The 19,378-nt window shown below is 42.0% G+C and overlaps 1 protein-coding gene across 1 annotated transcript in view; it reads right to left on the reverse strand.

Annotated features, from left to right (window-relative positions):
* The window catches only part of lztfl1 (leucine zipper transcription factor-like 1), a 77,156-nt gene extending 65,218 nt beyond the window's left edge, over positions 1 to 11,938 (reverse strand). The window contains exons 1-3 of the mRNA XM_039691535.2: positions 11,806 to 11,938; positions 10,564 to 10,688; positions 10,269 to 10,463 (exon numbers count right to left, since the gene is read on the reverse strand). Of these exons, the coding sequence (XP_039547469.1) occupies positions 10,269 to 10,463; positions 10,564 to 10,688; positions 11,806 to 11,808 (323 nt within the window). The 5' untranslated portion in view covers positions 11,809 to 11,938. The remainder of the gene's footprint in view (positions 1 to 10,268; positions 10,464 to 10,563; positions 10,689 to 11,805) is intronic.
* Positions 11,939 to 19,378: the final 7,440 nt, after the last annotated feature.

Below are 19,378 nucleotides of genomic sequence, written 5' to 3' on the forward strand. Positions count from 1 at the left end.
GATACTGTTATAAACATGAGCCTCGTCTGATCGGTCGTGGCGGCGGTGTTGCAACAATCTATAAAGATATTTTTAATATTACTCAGAAAACAGGTCACAGGTTTAATTCATTTGAAGTACTTGTGCTAAATGTTACGCTCTTAGATGTAAGAAGGAAATCTATATTATCTCTAGCCCTGGCTACTGTATATAGACCTCCAGGGCCATATGCTGAATTCCTAAAAGAGTTCGCAGACTTTCTCTCGGATCTATTGGTAAATGTCGATAAAGCAATAATTGCTGAAGATTTTAACATACACGTAGATAATACAAATGATGCGTTAGGGGCTGCGTTTACAGATTTATTAAACTCCTTTGGGGTCAAACAAAACGTCAGTGGTCCCACTCATCGTCTAAATCATACACTAGATTTAATTATATCATATGGAACCGATCCAACTGATATAGATATTATACCGCAAAGCGATGATGTCACTGATCATTACATGGTGACTTGCATAATACGTACTGCTGAAATATGTCATGTTGCGCCACGTTATAGACCAGGCAGAACAATCCTTCCAACCACTATAGATGGATTTTCAAATAGCTTACCTGATCTATCTAAGCTGCAAAGTGAACCCAAACAAACAGATGAATTAGAGGAAATGACTAGCAGTTTAAGCACCATTCTTACTAGTACATTAGATATTGTTGCGCCAATTAGATTAAAAAAGGTTCGAGAGAAAATTAAAGCACCATGGTACAACAGTGCTACGCATGCTATCAAGAGAGAAACTCGCAACTTAGAGCGTAAATGGAAACAAACTAATTTAGAGGTCTTTAGAATCGCGTGGAAAGACAGTATGTCACGTTATAAAAAGACACTAAAAACAGCCAGGGCTGAGCATCTCCGCAAACTAATCGAAAATAACCAAAATAATCCAAGGTTTTTATTTAACACCGTGGCTAGACTAACAAATAAACAGACATCACCAGAGCAAAATATACCTTTACAATTTAGTAGTAATGATTTTATGAATTACTTCAATGCGAAAATAGAAAGCATCCGAAACAAAATTATAAATGTACAATCCGCTATGGTGTCTTATGATTCAGCTTCAATTATGGACCCTCTAGAACAACTAAACCGCTTTACAACGATAGGACAGGAGGAGCTAAATAAACTTATCATTGCATCTAAACCAACAACTTGTTTATTAGATCCAATACCCACTAAACTACTGAAAGAACTATTACCTGTAGTGGAAGAGCCTCTCCTCAATATTATTAACTCGTCTTTATCTTTAGGTCATGTCCCAAAAATATACAAGCTGGCTGTAATAAAACCGCTCATTAAGAAACCGCAATTAGATCCAAATAACTTGGCAAATTACAGACCCATTTCAAATCTTCCATTTATGTCCAAAATACTTGAAAAAGTAGTGTCCGCTCAATTGTGCTCTTTTTTGCAAGAAAATGATATCTATGAAAAATTCCAGTCAGGATTCAGACCGCATCATAGTACAGAAACTGCGCTAGTTAAAATTACAAATGATTTACTTTTAGCTTCTGACCAAGGCTGTATCTCAATACTAGTCCTACTTGATCTTAGCGCTGCGTTCGACACTATAGATCATATAATACTCTTGGATCGACTACAAAACTTCACCGGTGTCCAGGGACAGGCATTAAGCTGGTTTAGATCGTACTTATCGGACCGTTCTCATTTTGTCTGTTTAAATGGGAAAAAATCAAAGATAACGTCAGTAGACTATGGAGTACCGCAAGGATCGGTTTTAGGCCCTCTGCTATTCTCAATATATATGCTGCCACTTGGTAATATTATAAGAAAACATGGAATTAATTTCCACTGTTACGCTGACGACACTCAATTATATATTTCATCACGACCAGATGAAAACACTAACTCATCTAAAATGACAGAGTGTCTCAAAGATATAAAATGCTGGATGACGTGTAATTTCCTGCTATTAAATTCAGATAAAACGGAGGTATTACTTATTGGTCCAAAAAACTACTCACAAAACCTCTCACAATACAACTTTAATATAGACGGATGTCCTGTTACTTTATCCACAACAGTAAAAGACCTGGGTGTTATACTAGACCGCAACTTGTCGTTCGAAAATCATATTTCATATGTTACAAGAACAGCCTTTTTCCACCTTAGAAACATTGCTAAGCTACGTAACATGCTATCTATTTCTGATGCAGAAAAATTAGTTCACGCATTCATGACCTCGAGACTAGATTACTGTAATGCTTTATTAGCCGGTTGTCCTGCATCCTCAATAAACAAGCTACAGTTAGTACAAAATGCAGCTGCTAGAGTTCTTACTAGGTCAAGAAAATATGATCATATAACACCGATTTTATCATCTCTACACTGGTTACCTATTAAGTTCCGCATCAACTACAAAATACTACTACTGACCTATAAAGCCCTAAATGGTTTAGCACCTATGTACTTAACGGACCTTCTTTCGCCCTACAATCCACCGCGTTCCTTAAGATCACTAAATTCAAGGCTTCTGGTCATTCCTAGGATATCGAAGTCCAGTAAAGGAGGGAGGGCGTTCTCGCATTTAGCTCCAAAACTCTGGAATGGCCTTCCCGATACGGTCCGAGCCTCTGACTCGCTGACACAGTTCAAAACTAGATTAAAGACGCATCTCTTTAGTCAAGCATTCACATAATGCTTACCTTCTAGTCCTCTGTTATGCCATACGGAACCGTTTGCCACTGAAACTGCTTAACGCACCAGTGGGGCTCGACAGCCTTTTAGACAAACGGGTCGGCGCGTATGGTTGGGTCAGGGGCGTAGCACCAAATTCTGGGCTCTGTACACTCTCAATGTCAATGGGCCCCCTATAGACGAATCCGGCGAAACTACCGGAAGTAAGCGGGCGCCATTACTGAGCTGTTGCTGGGTAGCGTTGCGCCATTGCCTTCTATTGTTTTAGTTGCAACTTGCGTCCACTGGAATAAACAGCTCGCGATTTACGACTGTCACTAACATTACAACGTTACCCCTTGTATAATGTCGAGTGGGTAAACAGTTTCCGTTATAAATTGTTTCAATGGTGGCAGTAAAATTTCAATTTTGAAGAGAAAACATTGTGAATACCCCGGGTCGACTGCCCCTGTCTGGAGCCGTACGGTTTACAAAGATTTCCTGGGCGAGTACAAGACGCGGACATTCGCGTATAATAACAATTATTTAATGACATAAGTAAAAAAATATAATAAATGTGTGATATAGTGATCAGCAAAATCTCCTCTCTTGTTATTTTTTCTATTCAATTTACATGCTATGGTCATTAAATGGCTTTCCTGAGTTAAATGTAACGTTATGTGACATTATTGTTCTCCTGCTGTTATATTGACCTCTTTCCATGGTTTAAAAACAGTAGTTGGTCGATATTATGTATACTTTCTAGCTGTAACGTTACCTTACCCTTGCCCGTTGCAATGTAAAAATGAGATAAATAATGGACACAAATGAAAAACATGAAATTGTTTATTTGATTTCATTTATTTATTGTTGCCAAATGGACAGATCTTTTTTTAGTTTCCTCGGTAGCAAACGTTAGCCTAGCTAGCTTGCCAAGCTATTTTCATAAATAATCTGTGAGATCGTTTGTACCTTCATCTGTGACTGGACTGGAGGCCAATGTTTAACATCATCAACCTAGCAAGTCTGCCTGGCTGTAGCTGTCTAAGATGGCAGCCTACACAAGAACGCTCGTCGGATTCGTCTATACACATGGCATTGTACGATGCGGGTTAGCAAAGTGAAAATTCAATTTTGAATGAAATGTATTTTTATAATTATTTGAATATAAACAAATATAAACAGTGTTTAAATAATAAAATCAGATTATAGTAATGACTGGTTCTTTCATTCACCACCTGAATTGATGCATTTGGCCTACTTGTGCTCAAATACCTTTAAACCTTAGGCTACATCGGTTTTGTGTACTAACATTTTGATCCATGATACTGATGCAAGTTTTAAATGAAAAACATTTATTTTTAAATAGGAGAACACAAGAACACGAGAGACAACTGTACCCTCAGAAACCAGGTTAAACTGATGCCACCCACTTTCTCACTTGGTCGCATCAGCATTTGATTTCGTCGCGGTTATTTTTTATTTTATTTTTTGCTACATGCCATGGGATTAATCAATGCATGCCGATGAATAGTGGTTTTAATGGACCAAAGCCAGCAAAGGCTTACCATAAATACCTGTAATATATTAATTATCATTGCCAAATATCAGGATTTTCATGGATTTTGGACAGTAATTTTAATCTGTAATTTTAAGAATTTTACATTTGAATTACATTCAATCTATCTATTTACATTTGAATCATAATCTTCTGTGTCTGTCATTTTTCTATTAGCATCATATTTCTATCTTTTAAAAATCATTAAACATTCAAATGTACATTACATTTTAAAAGATTAGAGTATTACAACAAGCTAAAACAGATTTTTCGTTGTCAAATTTTATAAGTCAGTTCAAAAATCAGAAATCTCACACTCCTTCCTCCTGCATTTTGTAATAATTTGTTTCCTGAGACATTTTCATTTTTATATTTGTATTCATGAATTCGTAATTGGCGTGTTCCACCATCAGTGTGCAATGCGCGCGTGACGTCTATGTGTCTTGCGGAAGAACACTGTTACCGGAGCTAATTCTCTCCATTAATGTCTATGGCGAGTCACGCAGTCACTGGGCAACTTCGCATCCGAGTCAACCCCGGGAATCCGGGATAAAAAATAGTCCGAATATAAACACTTATAACAGGCGTAGTGATTCAGGATAAGTCAAAAACACGGTTTGGAAAATGGATTCATGATGTAGCCTACTCGTTCGATTTGAACATAAGTTACGGACTGCAGTCTGCAGCAGCTGATACAACGGTCGGTGTTCTTTTGCGCGAGCGTCCACTCGTATATATGCGACGCGACCACATACAATTTTAACTCGCACAATCAAATTCTCAAAAAAATGGTCGCATATGAGACCAATTTGGTCGCAGTCTGGAACCCTGCATTAGCAGCAGCTGTCTGGAGTTGACTAAGTTACGTTAACTTTAATTGGATGTAACGTTAGGTGCATATAGCAAACTCAGTTCACCTTTTGGGAAGAAAGCAGTCATCAGCTGCTTCCCCGCATTCTGCCTCCTATCTTTTTCTTTCCTCTCTTTCTTTTTTTTAAAGCCCGATTTGGGCTTTTTGCACAGCATGATCAGATCAGGCTCCCTTACAGGCTCTAGGCTCACTGCGTTATTACTTGTTTGCCGCCCGCTGCGTCTATGGGCGGTCGACGCGTTGCGGACTAAACCATTTGGAAGGGGGTCCAGAGTGTCTGGCACTGAGTTCATTTTGGTCAATATTTTTTTTTAAAATTATTATTAATGACATCAATTGGAGGGCCCAATTAATTCTAATTAGGTTTAAAAAATTTTTTTTAAAAAAATTGGTGGGATTTCAAAGGGCCCTCTCCCTAGACGGGGCCCTGGGTAGTCAGGTCCACTTTTCCCCCCACTACCACGCCCCTGGGTTGGGTTGCGGAGAGTTCGGGTTACGGAAAGTTTGTGAGTTATAACGGAAATCATTATGAACATCAGCTATGCTAATTATTTCCCATCTGCCTTTCTGCTGTTATCTCGGGACGCTTGTCCCGAGAAAAATGGCGTTCGTCAGGTCCAGTTTTGTGTCCAGCCTCTCACGGGGATTTCGGATGCCCCAACGCCTGTGATGAGACGACTCAACGCCTGTGATGAGACGACTCAACGCCTGCGATATGTTATGGCGCCGTTTGATTCATAAACAATATTTATACTTAATATTTATATTTAAACAATATGAATGTAAGCCAGAGGAGAACTGGCCCCCGACTGAGCCTGGGTTCTCCCAAGGTTTTTTCTCCATCCAATCTGATGGAGTTTGGTTCCTTGCCACTGTCGCCTTGCTTTTGGCTTGCTTTGAGCTTGCTCAGTTGGGGTTATTTAGTGTTTAGCAATGTTGTTGATCTGTGTTGTGCTACTTTCATGTTATCACTGTGAAGCTGCTTTGATACAATCTGTATTGTGAAAAGCGCTATATAAATAAATGTGACTTGACTTGACTTGACTAAGAGATTTTACTCAGTCAAATGCCTTTTAAAAAAAGTGATATATTATTCCAAATCTGGAATATTAAAAATTGTAATAGTAATTTGGCTGCACTGTATAAGCCCCCTTTCTGCTCACAAAATCCCTTCATTGAGGCCTTGATGGGAACATGTGTGCAGTCTACAGTGTATGGCACCAATCACGTAAGTTAAGCCTGAGGGACTGTAAGTCAGAATCGGCATGGTCATCATGATTGTATTATCTTCATTAAAAATTATAATATACCCTAAGTTGGCAAAAAAAAAAAAACTAAGAGCACTACTTTGTGAATGGCACGACAGAAAGCTTATCAAGTTCTCCGCATCTCCAATAGTGTAAAGGAAGCCACTCGCAAATAATTTTAGGGCAATGCAAACATTTTGTGCTGTTATTAAAGCCCGATATCGAATCGAACATAAATGTGGATTTCCAACAAAATAATAATGTATTTAAACGACACCCTCACGACGATCGTTTCACGAGAAAACAAAAATAAATCTCAGAAATTAAGCTACACTATCGCGCTGCGCTGAAGGACTTCCCGTATCAGCCGCGATCTAATCCTGTTTACATGAAATAAGCCTGCTCGCGAGCAGGTTCAAGCTGACGGACCTGTTGCTATGACAGCAAGTCCAGGATGAGCGTCGAAGAACCAAACGATCCAAGATCATGGCAAATCGCCAACAATCAAATCCAGCTAACTGAGTTAGCGACGTACGAAGAACGAGCCCCAGGTTTCAAAATACTGGTTATTGTTGACATAACAAAAACTGCATAGACTTTGATGTTTCAGTTTTACAGGTATTTGCATGAAAAACATGCAATCCACAGTTTTTACACTACATTTCTTGGTTGGGAAATGTCCACATGTACAGTAATGTTCACATTCAAAAGCATTCCAGTAAAAAGCAAATCAGTTTTTTTCACCTCTCACTGCATGTCTCACTGCATCTCTCACTGCACCTCTCACTGCACCTCTAGCTGAATCTCTCACTGAATCTCTCACTGTACCTCACTGCATCTCTCACTGCACTTCTCACTGCATCTCTCACTGCATCTCTCACTGCACCTCTCACCATATCTCTCACTGCACCTCTCACTGCATCTCTCACTGCACATCTCACTGGGCCTGCTCTTCTCCCTGGGCCCCTTGCTCTTACTCTCCTCGTCCAGACGTTACAGTGTTTGTCTTTTTCTGTTTCCAAAAACATTACTTTTTACTGTAAAGTCCTCCTTTTACTGTATAAGTGTCAATGTAAAAAATAACCCCTGCCACTGAATCTAAGCCAGGCTGAAAACAGCCGTGGTTTGCCCAATTTACCCAACATAAATAAGCTGTGGGTCAATTATTCAATTGTTTTGTTTTGTTTTTATAATGTATCTAAGGTTTGGAGTATTGTTTTTGCTATTTTGGTATGGTGTGTGTTAACATTTGTAAATACTACAAAAACAATCCATAATTTTGTTGGGAGGTATAGCTTGTCTGTTAAGAAAATGTAAGCATTGTGGAAATGTGTTCATTGACTGCATATTGTGTGAAAACGACATGAAATGTGTGAATGGTATATGGCCACAAAAGATCAATGCTGCGCTAATTGTGTTTAGAGTTTTGAAAATGTGACAACTGTTTGGACAAATGCTTGTTAGCGACTGAAAAAAACTGTAAATAGTAAAGGCTTATGTTGAACATTATATACTGCTAAATACAACGTCTGTTTGTACAAGAATAAAGTATTAAATGGAAACATATCTGAAATGTTTGAGCTTTTGACAAATATTGCATTTATTTCACTTTAGCTGTGATAAATTATGCAAACACAATGTGAACGGTCACTACGGGAAGTATATGGAACAGCCGATGATGTCGAAACACTCCTAATGTGTGTCCGAAAACACATTGATTCACAACCGTGAACAACATACTGAACATCAACCTACTCTCAGGGCCGGATTAACCATTAGGGCAACTGGGCACTTGCCCAGGGGCCCACGACATCTTAAGGCGCTTTTCCACTGCATAGTACGGTACGGTTCGGTACGGCTCACTTGTGGTGCTTTTCCACTGCATGGTACGGTACAGTACGGTTTGCTTCAGGACGCTTTAAATGGTACCTGGTCTGTTGAGGTTCCAAGCGTACCGTACCGGTACTAAAATGTGACGTGAAACACTGCAGATCACTGATTGGTCAGACAGAATCGTCACTACCAGCGTCACTACTAGCGTCATTGGATTTGCGACACGAGACACGAGACACTTTTTTAGCAGTATTTTTGTTTTGCTGCCATCAGCCTCATTTTAAACACATTTTTCCGTCTAGCAGTTAAAAACAACCACATACCGAGAATCAGGAACACCATCCCCTCGATAGTCTCCATTGTTCCTGTGTTGTGGGTTTGAAAATGTGGCGCTTTTAAGATGATGTCATGGCAGTAGAGGCGCGCGCAAATAACGATCAGTCCCACACACGTAGGGGTACTACTGCAGTGGAAACGCAAAGGGAACCGAACTGTTCCGCTCCGAGTCGAAGCGTACTGCGCCGAACCGTACCGTACTATGCAGTGGAAAAGCGCCATAAGGGGCCCTGGACACCAGTGGCAATCGGGAGAGTCGGGAGTTTCCCAGGTGGGCCGGTAGTGTACCGAGGCCGCAAGGAACAGTTTGATAAAACGGAACGTATGTTTGCACTAAGTGCCTGTCTTTTATGAAAAAAGACGCCGGTGACGTCACAGCTACAGTGGCGTAGGTCAGGTTTTGTTGCGCTCGACGCGAGTTCGAATCCACCTTTTGCCGAAGTCTCTTCTCCCTTTTCCCAACACATAGGAGATGTAAAATGTATAACCTAACATAGGTCTCTAGCATTATATTTTGCCAACGAACTAAAATCGAAACCATGATATAGATTTTTGCCTTTATAAAACAGCACAAGACTTTAAGAATATGCATCCTGTCAGTGCTGGGTAAATTAAAGAAAAGTGTGCACTTTGCTCACGCGATCAGGATGGTCATCTGGTGTTTTCTCCTAAATACAAGCTAAAGGGTTTATTTCTTGCAAGTGAAGAAATAAGGACAAAAGTATTTTAATTTTCCTATATTAGTGTAATGTAGACTAAAATATAGGCTTTTGCAATATTAATTTTCATTTATATAGTACATTTATAAGCTTTATGGATTTTACGTCATAGGAATAATTATATCAATCATTATTACATTATTATAATAATTGTTTGGGATCCTAAAACACCATTGATAATTTAATGTAGACTGAGACTCAACTAAAAAGATGTTTGAGCCCTGTTTATTGTCCTGGTACAAATCAATGCCTTTTCTTTGTTCAACGAGCAGTTCATGGGTTGAAGCTCTTAATTTTGATCTCTAAGAGAGCACAGGATTTTTGCATTTAACCTTAAAATGTAAAAAAAATTCTTGCGGGGGAGCATGCCCCCGAACCCCCCTAGAGGAACAGTAAATCAGTAAAACTGTAAATGCTAAATTAGGGTCCACCCAACATACTTTTACAAATTCCTATAGGAAAGAACAACCATTTATGAACTTTACTCCAGCATAGTTCAACAAAGTTAAGTCAGTAAAACTGTAAATGTCATATTAAAATGTCCTTGGACAAAATATACATTTGGCCTGCTTAAGAGGGGGCCTACAAGACATTGTGCCCAGGGCCCTCTGAACTCTTAATCCAGCCCTGCCTACTCTGCATTGAGCCAACACAGAGCATGGCAAACGACTCCCTCTTGTGACATAACCGATTTTGAAAAAAACATTTTTAAAACTGGTCAAGGACACTCACTTTTTCTACAAAATTTGTGCCCTCACGTCTCACATTTTAACGCCCAACATTTTAAATCCTGCATTAAATTTTCATACGGTATTTTCAACAAGGTCATTCATTTTGTAAAAAAAAAATCTGCAATATGCCCTTTACATATTTTTAAAGAATTTAAGACATTTTAATAAGGACTGCAGAAACCTTTATGTGAGAAGAAAAATACTTTAACTATACTTATATACATTTAGTTTGTTTCTCCTCTAAATAGTTGCAATGAAATTGAAGTAGCGATAAATTGTTTATTCCTTTTACTCACCTATTCTCTAGCTCAGAAATGTCTGTTTGCAGTCTCAGATAGAATTTCTCCGCCTGGGAAAAGAGTTGTCGCAGCAGAAGGACGTTAGTGTGAGCTGTGTTTATGAGTTCCATCTCCACTTCTCCATGCACCAGCACCTGCAGCCCGTCAAGCATGTCAGACACCTCGTCCACCGTATAAGTCTCCTCTATGAGCCTTTAGTGTGTGTGGGGGGGGGGGGGGGGAGAACAATTAAAGATGGAAACTAAAAGAGTTATTGCAAATACACAAACGACATAGGCTTGCATTCTCTCACCTACTGTCCTTCAAGTCTTGGAAGCAGGAGTCGATTGTCTTCAGTCTCAAGGCCCGTTTAGAGCGGGCAAAGCGCATGTAGTTTATCACCTCATTCTGATGGTGCTCATTAAACCCAAAATCAGCCTATAGAGAAAGCCACAGAATATTGTATTTAAAGGGATAGTTGATAGTTCACCCAAAAATGAAAATTCTATCATAATTTACTCACCCTCAAGTTGTTTCAAAACTTTATGAATTACTTTTTTTCTGTTGAACAAAAAAGATTATATTTTGAAGAATGTCTGTAACCAAACAGTTGATGGGCCCCACTGACTTCCATAGTATTTTTTTTTCCTACTATGGGAGTCAAAGGGGGCTTGGGCCAGTCTGGTAACCCATATTCCTCAAAATGTTTTCTGTTTGGAACTACATGAGAGTGAATAAATTATGACAGAGGTTTCATTTTTGGGTGAACTATCTCTTTATTGGCAAACAGCTTTACAGACAAAGTTTGTGGCAGAAAACAGTCTATGCAGGAAAACTGCATAGACTGCACATACGGCAAAATACGGCAAAACTTAGCGCCGTCTTCTGGCTGAATGACACTTTAACACCAACTCACTGTACTAAGCGCTATAAGAATATTATGATTATGAAATTTAAACAATCTTGAATCTGACTTACATATCGAGTTTTACATTTAAAATTTTGCATTTACACAATTAAATGAATACAATAATATCTCAAACATGCAAATTACATGTGATAAATGATCACACTAAATGCGTCTTTATATCACGCATGTGTATTGTCGTGTAATTTATACACTAAAGTGAGTTTTTACGTGCATTTATACGCATTGGTTGGTTAGGGTAGGTTTAGGTATGGGGTGGGGTGCGTGTGTATTATACGTTTGGGTAGAATTAATGGTGTGGGGTGCGTGTGTCACGTTATAACGTTACCTTCGCACAAATTACGCTGGTTTCTGAACAGCTTATCATTTGATATTGCTTATAATAAAGAACATATATCAGTATTGTGTTATACTGAATTCACATTGCATTTATTGGTTTCAGTGGCATTAAAGCATTACTACTGGGTATTCATTATTTTCCCACACTTGAACTGCTTGTTTTTAGATTGCATCAATTTATTACTCAGAAATAACGCGTATGCAAATAAACTGGTCAAATATAGCCACACACATTATTTATTATCTTACCCATCAGATTAGCTAATGTTAGCTGGCTAAGCTACTTACCATTACAGCAGGGTGATGCGGAGTTTTATCGTGACAAGGAGTGAAAATAAAGGACTCTAGAATTAAATACAGTGCGTTAACATAAGGCTCAGAAGGCACTGTAATGAAAATAAAGTGGGAATGATGTTCACGACTGAGAGATTTGCAATGAACGGTAGCGAGAAGAGTACTGTTTTGCTTTGGGGTTGTGCTTGGAAACGGAACAGCGTTGCTGTGTTACACTGAAGAGATATTTTGCAGACGGCAGAGGGCGCGCTGCACACGGAAATCTTTGGGCCCTAAACCGGCCTAAACTGATATCAAAACAGAAGCAAAACTTTTTTACAAAACAAAGATTTTTGGCTTAGTTTATAGGTATTTTTAGTAGCAAAGTCCACATTGGGGTAGGTGGGTAATTCTAACATTGTTCACTGCAAATATTTTTGTTGGATAGCCTACTGTATGCTTATAATAACAGTAACAGTTAACTTAAAGGTGGAATACCTAAGATGTTTGCATTAAAATATCCCAAAATCACAAGGCCAGTGTTATATATTTAGTTAAGATGATAACTTACAATATTCCAAATGTTTCAAACAATGTTTAAATTGCCAGAAAATTGAGATTTTAACCAAGGAAACGGGGCTAGTCATTTAACCGTTTTATCATTTAATTGTTTTGTTACTGTTTAATTACAAATTATATTTGTAATTTTCCATACATTTTATGCAATTTAAGAAAACAGAAAAAATACTGTATGAAAAATACAATTAATTTTCTATATAAAAAATGTGAATGACTGAAATTTGTCATTAATGTCACAATAACTAAAATAACAGCTGCATTTTTATTTTACAGATATTATAAATAATAATATTATTTTGTAATTTGTAATTTGACAGTGTTTTGAGTACAATTTAAAATGATCGCCAAAAAATCACAGTTATTTTCTTTGAAATTACGATTTTTTTTTACAGTGTACTCATTGACTCATAAGAGTCCTTATTTTACCTACTGAATATAATTTTGGCCAAAGAGTTCTTGAAAATTAAGCTCATATACAGAATGACCTCTTATCATGTTATTTCAGCCAGACAGATAATTGACCTACTGAACATATTTCTGGCCCAAAAGTACTTGATCTTGAACTTTCCATTGTAAGGGGTTAACAATAAGGACCCAGAACCAGATAAGAAGAATGAAGACCCGGAGTCAGAATTATAAAAAATTAAAGAAAGTTTTACTGAACATACTTTGCCATTTCATCAGCAGAAGTCAGCTTCAAGACTGAGGAGTTCGTAGGCCGCCCCCTTTACAGTTACCACAATCACAGCAGTTATACCATTTTCAAGGTCTACATCAAAAAGCTATCTCCTCCTAGGGCTTTAGTCCGATCGACTTCAAATTTCTGCTGTGCCTTCTAAAGGCATTGACGATGAAAAGTTGTGCTATCTGCGCGTTTTCCTCAATGGGCGTGTCCGTGGAGTCGATGATTCGCCATGAAACAGGAAGTTGTAGTAACTTGGCTGTAAATGCCCAGATCTGCACCAAATTGTACACATTTGACAAGAGTCTCGCCCTGAACAAATCTACATGCCGACATTCACCCACAGTCATAGCGCCACCTGCTGGCAACAGGAAGTGACCTTTAATGAAGCAACGTAGCAAATTCACAACCGCACCGGCTGAGCTGCAAAACATGCAACGCGGCCGCCTCACACCCCGACGCGCTACAGGTGCGAGGGCCCGCCCATCGCTGCTTGCAGCTTTAATTAGGGCCCGAGCACTAACAGTGCGAGGACCCTATTGAAACTGTGAGGGATTATTAGGGCCCGAGCACTAACAGTGCGAGGACCCTATTGAAACTGTTAGGATTATTAGGGCCCGAGCACTAACAGTGCGAGGACCCTCTTGAAATGAAGTTTTATGTAAACAAAGTTCGGGAGGAGCATGTTCAGGCAATCAACCAATCAACTCAAAGGAAGCCGGTATAAATAAAGCTTCTCTCACCTCATGTCTCACGACAAGTCTCTCAGCATTTGACTCCGCCCTTGTGCCGTCATGTCCGAGCTAGAGCTTTTCCCATCCGATGACGATTCTCTCGTCACTGATGAGACTCCTTCACAACCCGCGGATCCAAGGATCGTTCCATCTCCAGCCTCCTCAAACCGGGGACGCCAACTTCCACGATCCTCTCCACGCACGCCAAGACGCCGAGGACTCCCCTCACCACCACCGGCGAGGACCCCACCATCTTCCTCTGCGTCTTCGCACTCTTTGACACACCCAAACATACCTCCCATAGGGAAGTGGACCGTTAAAGCGCTGAGACAAGCCCTGATTAATTCAGACGTCAACTTTTCTCGCAGAGCGAAAAAAGTAGATTTATATAATTTGTACGTGTCTTTACAACCTACTCACCTTTCTGTTCCAGATGCCATTTCACCGGCTCGAACGAGCAGAGCCTGCCGGACCCGGATTGCTCGCCTTCCAGCCTATCCACCTTCAGTGCCGGGCTCCGCCCACGCGCCACGTCGCCGCAGACCTTCCGCCAGCCTGGGCCGCGCCCCAGACCCAGTCGCGGAAGGGGTTCTTTCTCTTCCAGGTCAAATTTTCCCTCCAGCCCCTCCCACCGTGGCACCGAACGCGCCGGATCTCTGTAACACCAACATTACATCAGCTCCTCAAACGCTTCCTCTCCCTCCCGTTGTTACTTCTTTCAATTTTCCTTACTTTCAAGCCCCAGGTGCGCACCCTGACCCTAGCGCGAGGATGCCTCCGTTAGCCGGTCAGACGCCGACGCATTTTCTTCCTCTTCCTCACTACTACCCTCAATTCTTCCCCCCTCCACCCGGAGCAGGGGCTGACTCTGGCGTGAGGATGCCTCCGCAATCGACCTCAGCTCCGGTCCTCCCCACTTCTAATCCTCTACACGCTCGATCTTCCTTCTCTCTCTTTTCAGCCACTCCTCAACCAGCCCCTCCAAACGCCGTCGCCGCAGAACCTCCGCCAGTGACGAACAGCATCAGAGCTCAAATCCTCGCAGGTGCGGATGTAGACTTGGGCTCCCTACTTTCGATGTTCCCCATGCCGGAATCCAATCGCCAGGTGGATTGCGGCGATATATCCGTCACTTTAAAAAACAACACGCAAGCTTCATCTCGCACATTGTCTTTGGCCGAATTCTGTATTTCCTTTAACCGCTATACCGAAGTTATATGCTCCGTTTTTCCCCATAGACGGCGCGAGCTCAACGATTACCTTTCCATCATAGCGGAGCTTGCGCTGTCGTATGGGGGTAGTCATTTTTACACTTATCACAAATTATTTTCTGCTAAATGCGCCGTCCGTATTTCTCAATGGAATCAGTGTCCTTACTGGGGAGCGTTGGACTCTGATCTCCATAATCGCGTCTTTCTCGGATGCCGAAACATCTCTTGCGCAATTTGCAGGTCCGTAAACCATGCCACCACAGCATGCCCGCAAATCAATCCCTCGATTCCTCCCGGCCCAGCGCAGATCCCCATCAAACCCACAAGCTACGTCCCGCGACCGGCAAGAGAGGACCTCTCTTCCGGTAGCATCTTTCCGAGCAGAGCCCCAAACGTCGCGTCGAACAGACAAGTCTGCAATAATTTCAACGAGGGTAAATGCCAAAGACAACGCTGTCGTTTTCTCCACATTTGCAATTATTGTGGCGGTGCCCACGCCCGTGTTGTATGTCCTGTACAAAAAGCTGTAAATAAAGGCGAGAAAAACTATCTCTCGACTCCAGTGAATATTTCCCGCCTGGCTGAGGAATTATTCCATCACCCAGACGCCAACTTTACAAATTACCTGTTGTCCGGTCTCAGCCAAGGTTTTAAACCTGGCGTGGAATGCCAGCCTACCAAAAACATCATCTGCAATAATCTTCAGTCTTCCTTAGCAGAGCCCGAAGTGGTAGACGAGCTAATAAAAAAAGAAATAGAATCAGGTTTCATGATCGGTCCGTTCGAAGCCCCCCCGTTCGTCAAATTCCGCATTAGCCCCATAGGCGTGGCTACAAGAAAATTTTCAGGAAAAAAGCGCTTGATTATCGACCTCTCAGCTCCTCACAACTCTCCATATCCAAGCATCAACAGTCTCATTCCCCTCGAAGAGTTCTCAATTAAATATCACGACGTTGATCAAGCTATAACCATGATCAAAATAGCAGGTCGCGGCGCGTGGATGGCGAAAGTAGATATCACTTCTGCTTTCAAAGTAATGCCTATCCATCCAGATTCGTGGCATTTATTCGGCGTGAACTGGCGGGGAAAATTTTATTTTTCGGTACGCCTAACTTTCGGTTGCAAAAGCAGCCCCAAAATCTTTGACACCCTATCAGAAGCCATATGTTGGATCCTTTCCAATAATTACGCAATTCCTCACCTCCTCCATCTGCTCGATGATTTCTTAATCATTTCACCTCACGACGCCATCCCCGCGGCTCACCTCGTCAGGGTGCAAAAAGTCTTCGCCGAGCTAGGGATTCCGTTAGCTCAGGAAAAAACAACAGGGCCAACCACATCCATAGAATTTCTGGGCATCAATCTGGATTCCGTTAATTTCCAGGCTTCACTGCCAAAGGAAAAAATAGATCGAATCATTTTAATCGCCGCCAATTTTACGGACCGCTCAAAATGTTCTAAACGCGAACTCCTCTCGCTGCTTGGTCACTTAAACTATGCAATGCGTATCATCCCGCAAGGCCGCCCGTTTATCACGCATCTCCTCGCACTCTCGTCATCAGTCCACGCGCTGGAAGACCAAGTCAACCTTTCTTGCGAGTGCAAAAAGGAGCTAAAATTATGGATCACTTTCCTTAATCAGTGGAACGGTCTAACTTTTTTTTACGACGATTTTATCTCTCTCCCCCTCGACATCAAGTTGTTTACAGACGCAGCTCCCTCAGTCGGTTTCGGAGGTTATTACCAGGGTCGCTGGTTTGCATCTCCATGGCCCCCCCAGCTGCTAGACACTCCCGAGTCCTCAGCCTCCTCGGCCCTTTTTGAGCTCTACCCGATTGTCGTCGCAGCTTCCCTATGGGGGAAAGAATGGTCATCTAAAAGCATTCAAATTCATTGCGACAATGAAGCAACCGTTCAATGCATCAATAAAGGTCGTTCTCGCTCACCTGCAATAATGCCACTCCTCAGACGCCTCATCTGGATCTCCGCCTGCGATCAGTTCATCATTAATGCAAAACACGTCCCAGGTGTTCTCAACCAAATCGCTGACTCTCTCTCCCGTTTCTATTTTCAGAGATTCAGGATGCTGGCACCAGAAGCGGACCCCGTTCCAACCCCAGTACCTCCTTATTCTCAACTAATCTTCCCATAAACCATCCATTGAAATCCCTTCTGGTCACGTCCATCGATTCTATCCTGCAAGCAGTTTCTCCCAGAACTCTCCAATCATACTACACCGCGTGGAAATCTTTCAAATTATTTCACCTCTCGCATAACTTACCGTTTCCTGATTTTTCTCTTCTAACCGTTACTTCTTTCATATCTCACCTCAACCAAGTTAAAGGTCTCCAAGCCGGATCCATAAAAAGCTATTTAAGCGGCATTCAATTCTTTCACAAACTAACTTATGGTAAGCCCGCCCCCGCTATCAATAACTCCCAAACGTCCCTTCTCATTAAAGGAATTCAAAGAACTCACCCCACTCGCCCGGATACCAGACAACCCATTACAATTGATATACTCGCCAAATGCATTACATCACTCCGTCTAGGATACCACTCCACCAACACAGCGCGCACACTAGAAGCTATGTTTATTTTGGCTTTCTTCGGCTTTCTCCGTTGCTCAGAATTGACAATCACTTCCAATTTCAATCCAAACATTCACCCTACCATCTCAGATTTGCAGATCGTGGATAACGAAACTATATCTTTCTTCATCAAACAAAGCAAAACAGATCGAGCTAAAAAAGGTCATTTTGTATATATTTTCAATCTGCCGACTCCCATTCAACCGTTCCATTCCCTGCTAAATTACCTTCAGTATAAACGTTCCACGCTAAAATCCCCTCTCGATCCACTCTTCACAGACGACTCCAATCATCCAGCCACGAGATTCTGGTTCCAAAAACATCTCAAAGCAGTCCTCATCAAATCCGGCATCTCCGCAAACCAATTTTCAAGCCATTCTTTTCGCATCGGCGCAGCAACCACAGCCGCACAAAAAGGTCTTTCCCAACAACAAATCCAAACCCTCGGTCGTTGGTCATCTGAAGCTTTCAATACTTACATTAGATCCAGCCGCTTCCACATCCGAAACGCTCACCAAACCCTTACTAATTAATTAATTAATTAATTTCCATCACCTGTTGCGCTCCGTTCATCGACACCATCACCGTATTCCACGCCCGCGTCGTAAGCATATCCAAATTACGGCGTAACATTTTAAAATTGCAGGCTCCCCCGTTCGTACGAAGTGACGGCTCCCCGCTCGTGGGCCGGGCTCGTCCCCCTTCCGAGCCGCTGGTCGAGCCCTCCCGTCCGAATCGCAGTGAGAGCCTGCCTACTTTCATCATCGTTGGACGGCCGCGCTCGTGTCGCCGCAAGGGCTCCCCGTTCGTTGGGCCGCGAGAGGTCTATTCCCGTGCCCCAGCACCCTTCGAAGCGCCGGTCGAGCCCTCCCGACCGAGTACAGCGGGCGCCCCCGTTCAACTGGCGAGGCTTACCCTTCCGACGCTGTGTGCACTTAAGTTCCCGTCGGATGCCGCGAGAGCCCTCCCGGTTGAACGGCTTAACTCGTTCCAATATCCCGCTCGTCTAAATCTGGCGTCATCGAGCTGTCAGTTCAACTGCTGGCGGGGCTTATCCGTCCGATGCTGTGAGCATCCAAGTTCCCGTCGGACGTCGCGAGAGCCCTCAATGGTCGAACGGTCAAGCTCGTTCTTTGGTAATTACCTTCTCATGCCCTTCACTTTTTGGGGGGAATATTTTTACGCTCGCTGTCCCATACCTTGCTTTTTGGGGAGAACTCTGGGTTCGGGCAAAAATTCCGGGCTCGGAGCCCTCCCCCGAACAGCAAGCCAAATACGCATTAAAATTATATTTGATTTCATGTACATGTGAACTCGTGAAATGAAGTTTTATGTAAACAAAGTTCGGGAGGAGCATGTTCAGGCAATCAACCAATCAACTCAAAGGAAGCCGGTATAAATAAAGCTTCTCTCACCTCATGTCTCACGACAAGTCTCTCAGCATCCCTCCACCACCCCATCACCTCACTCTGGGCTGGGTCTACCCCAGCATAGGGGGAGAACTCTGGGTTCGGGCAAAAATTCCGGGCTCGGAGCCCTCCCCCGAACAGCAAGCCAAATACGCATTAAAATTATATTTGATTTCATGTACATGTGAACTCGTGAAACTGTTAGGGTTATTTTTTAGGGCCCGAGCACTAACAGTGCGAGGACCCTATTGAAACTGTTAGGATTATTTTTTTTTTCTTTTTTCTTTTTTCTTTTTTCTTTTTTCTGCAAAGTAAGCGCCATTTTCGGGGCCGCAACATGCTCAAAAACTCACCAAATTTGGCACGCATGTCAGGACTGGTGA

This window comes from Pimephales promelas, chromosome 22 (assembly GCF_988280905.1).
Source record: "Pimephales promelas chromosome 22, fPimPro1.hap1.1, whole genome shotgun sequence".
NCBI lineage: Eukaryota > Metazoa > Chordata > Actinopteri > Cypriniformes > Leuciscidae > Pimephales > Pimephales promelas.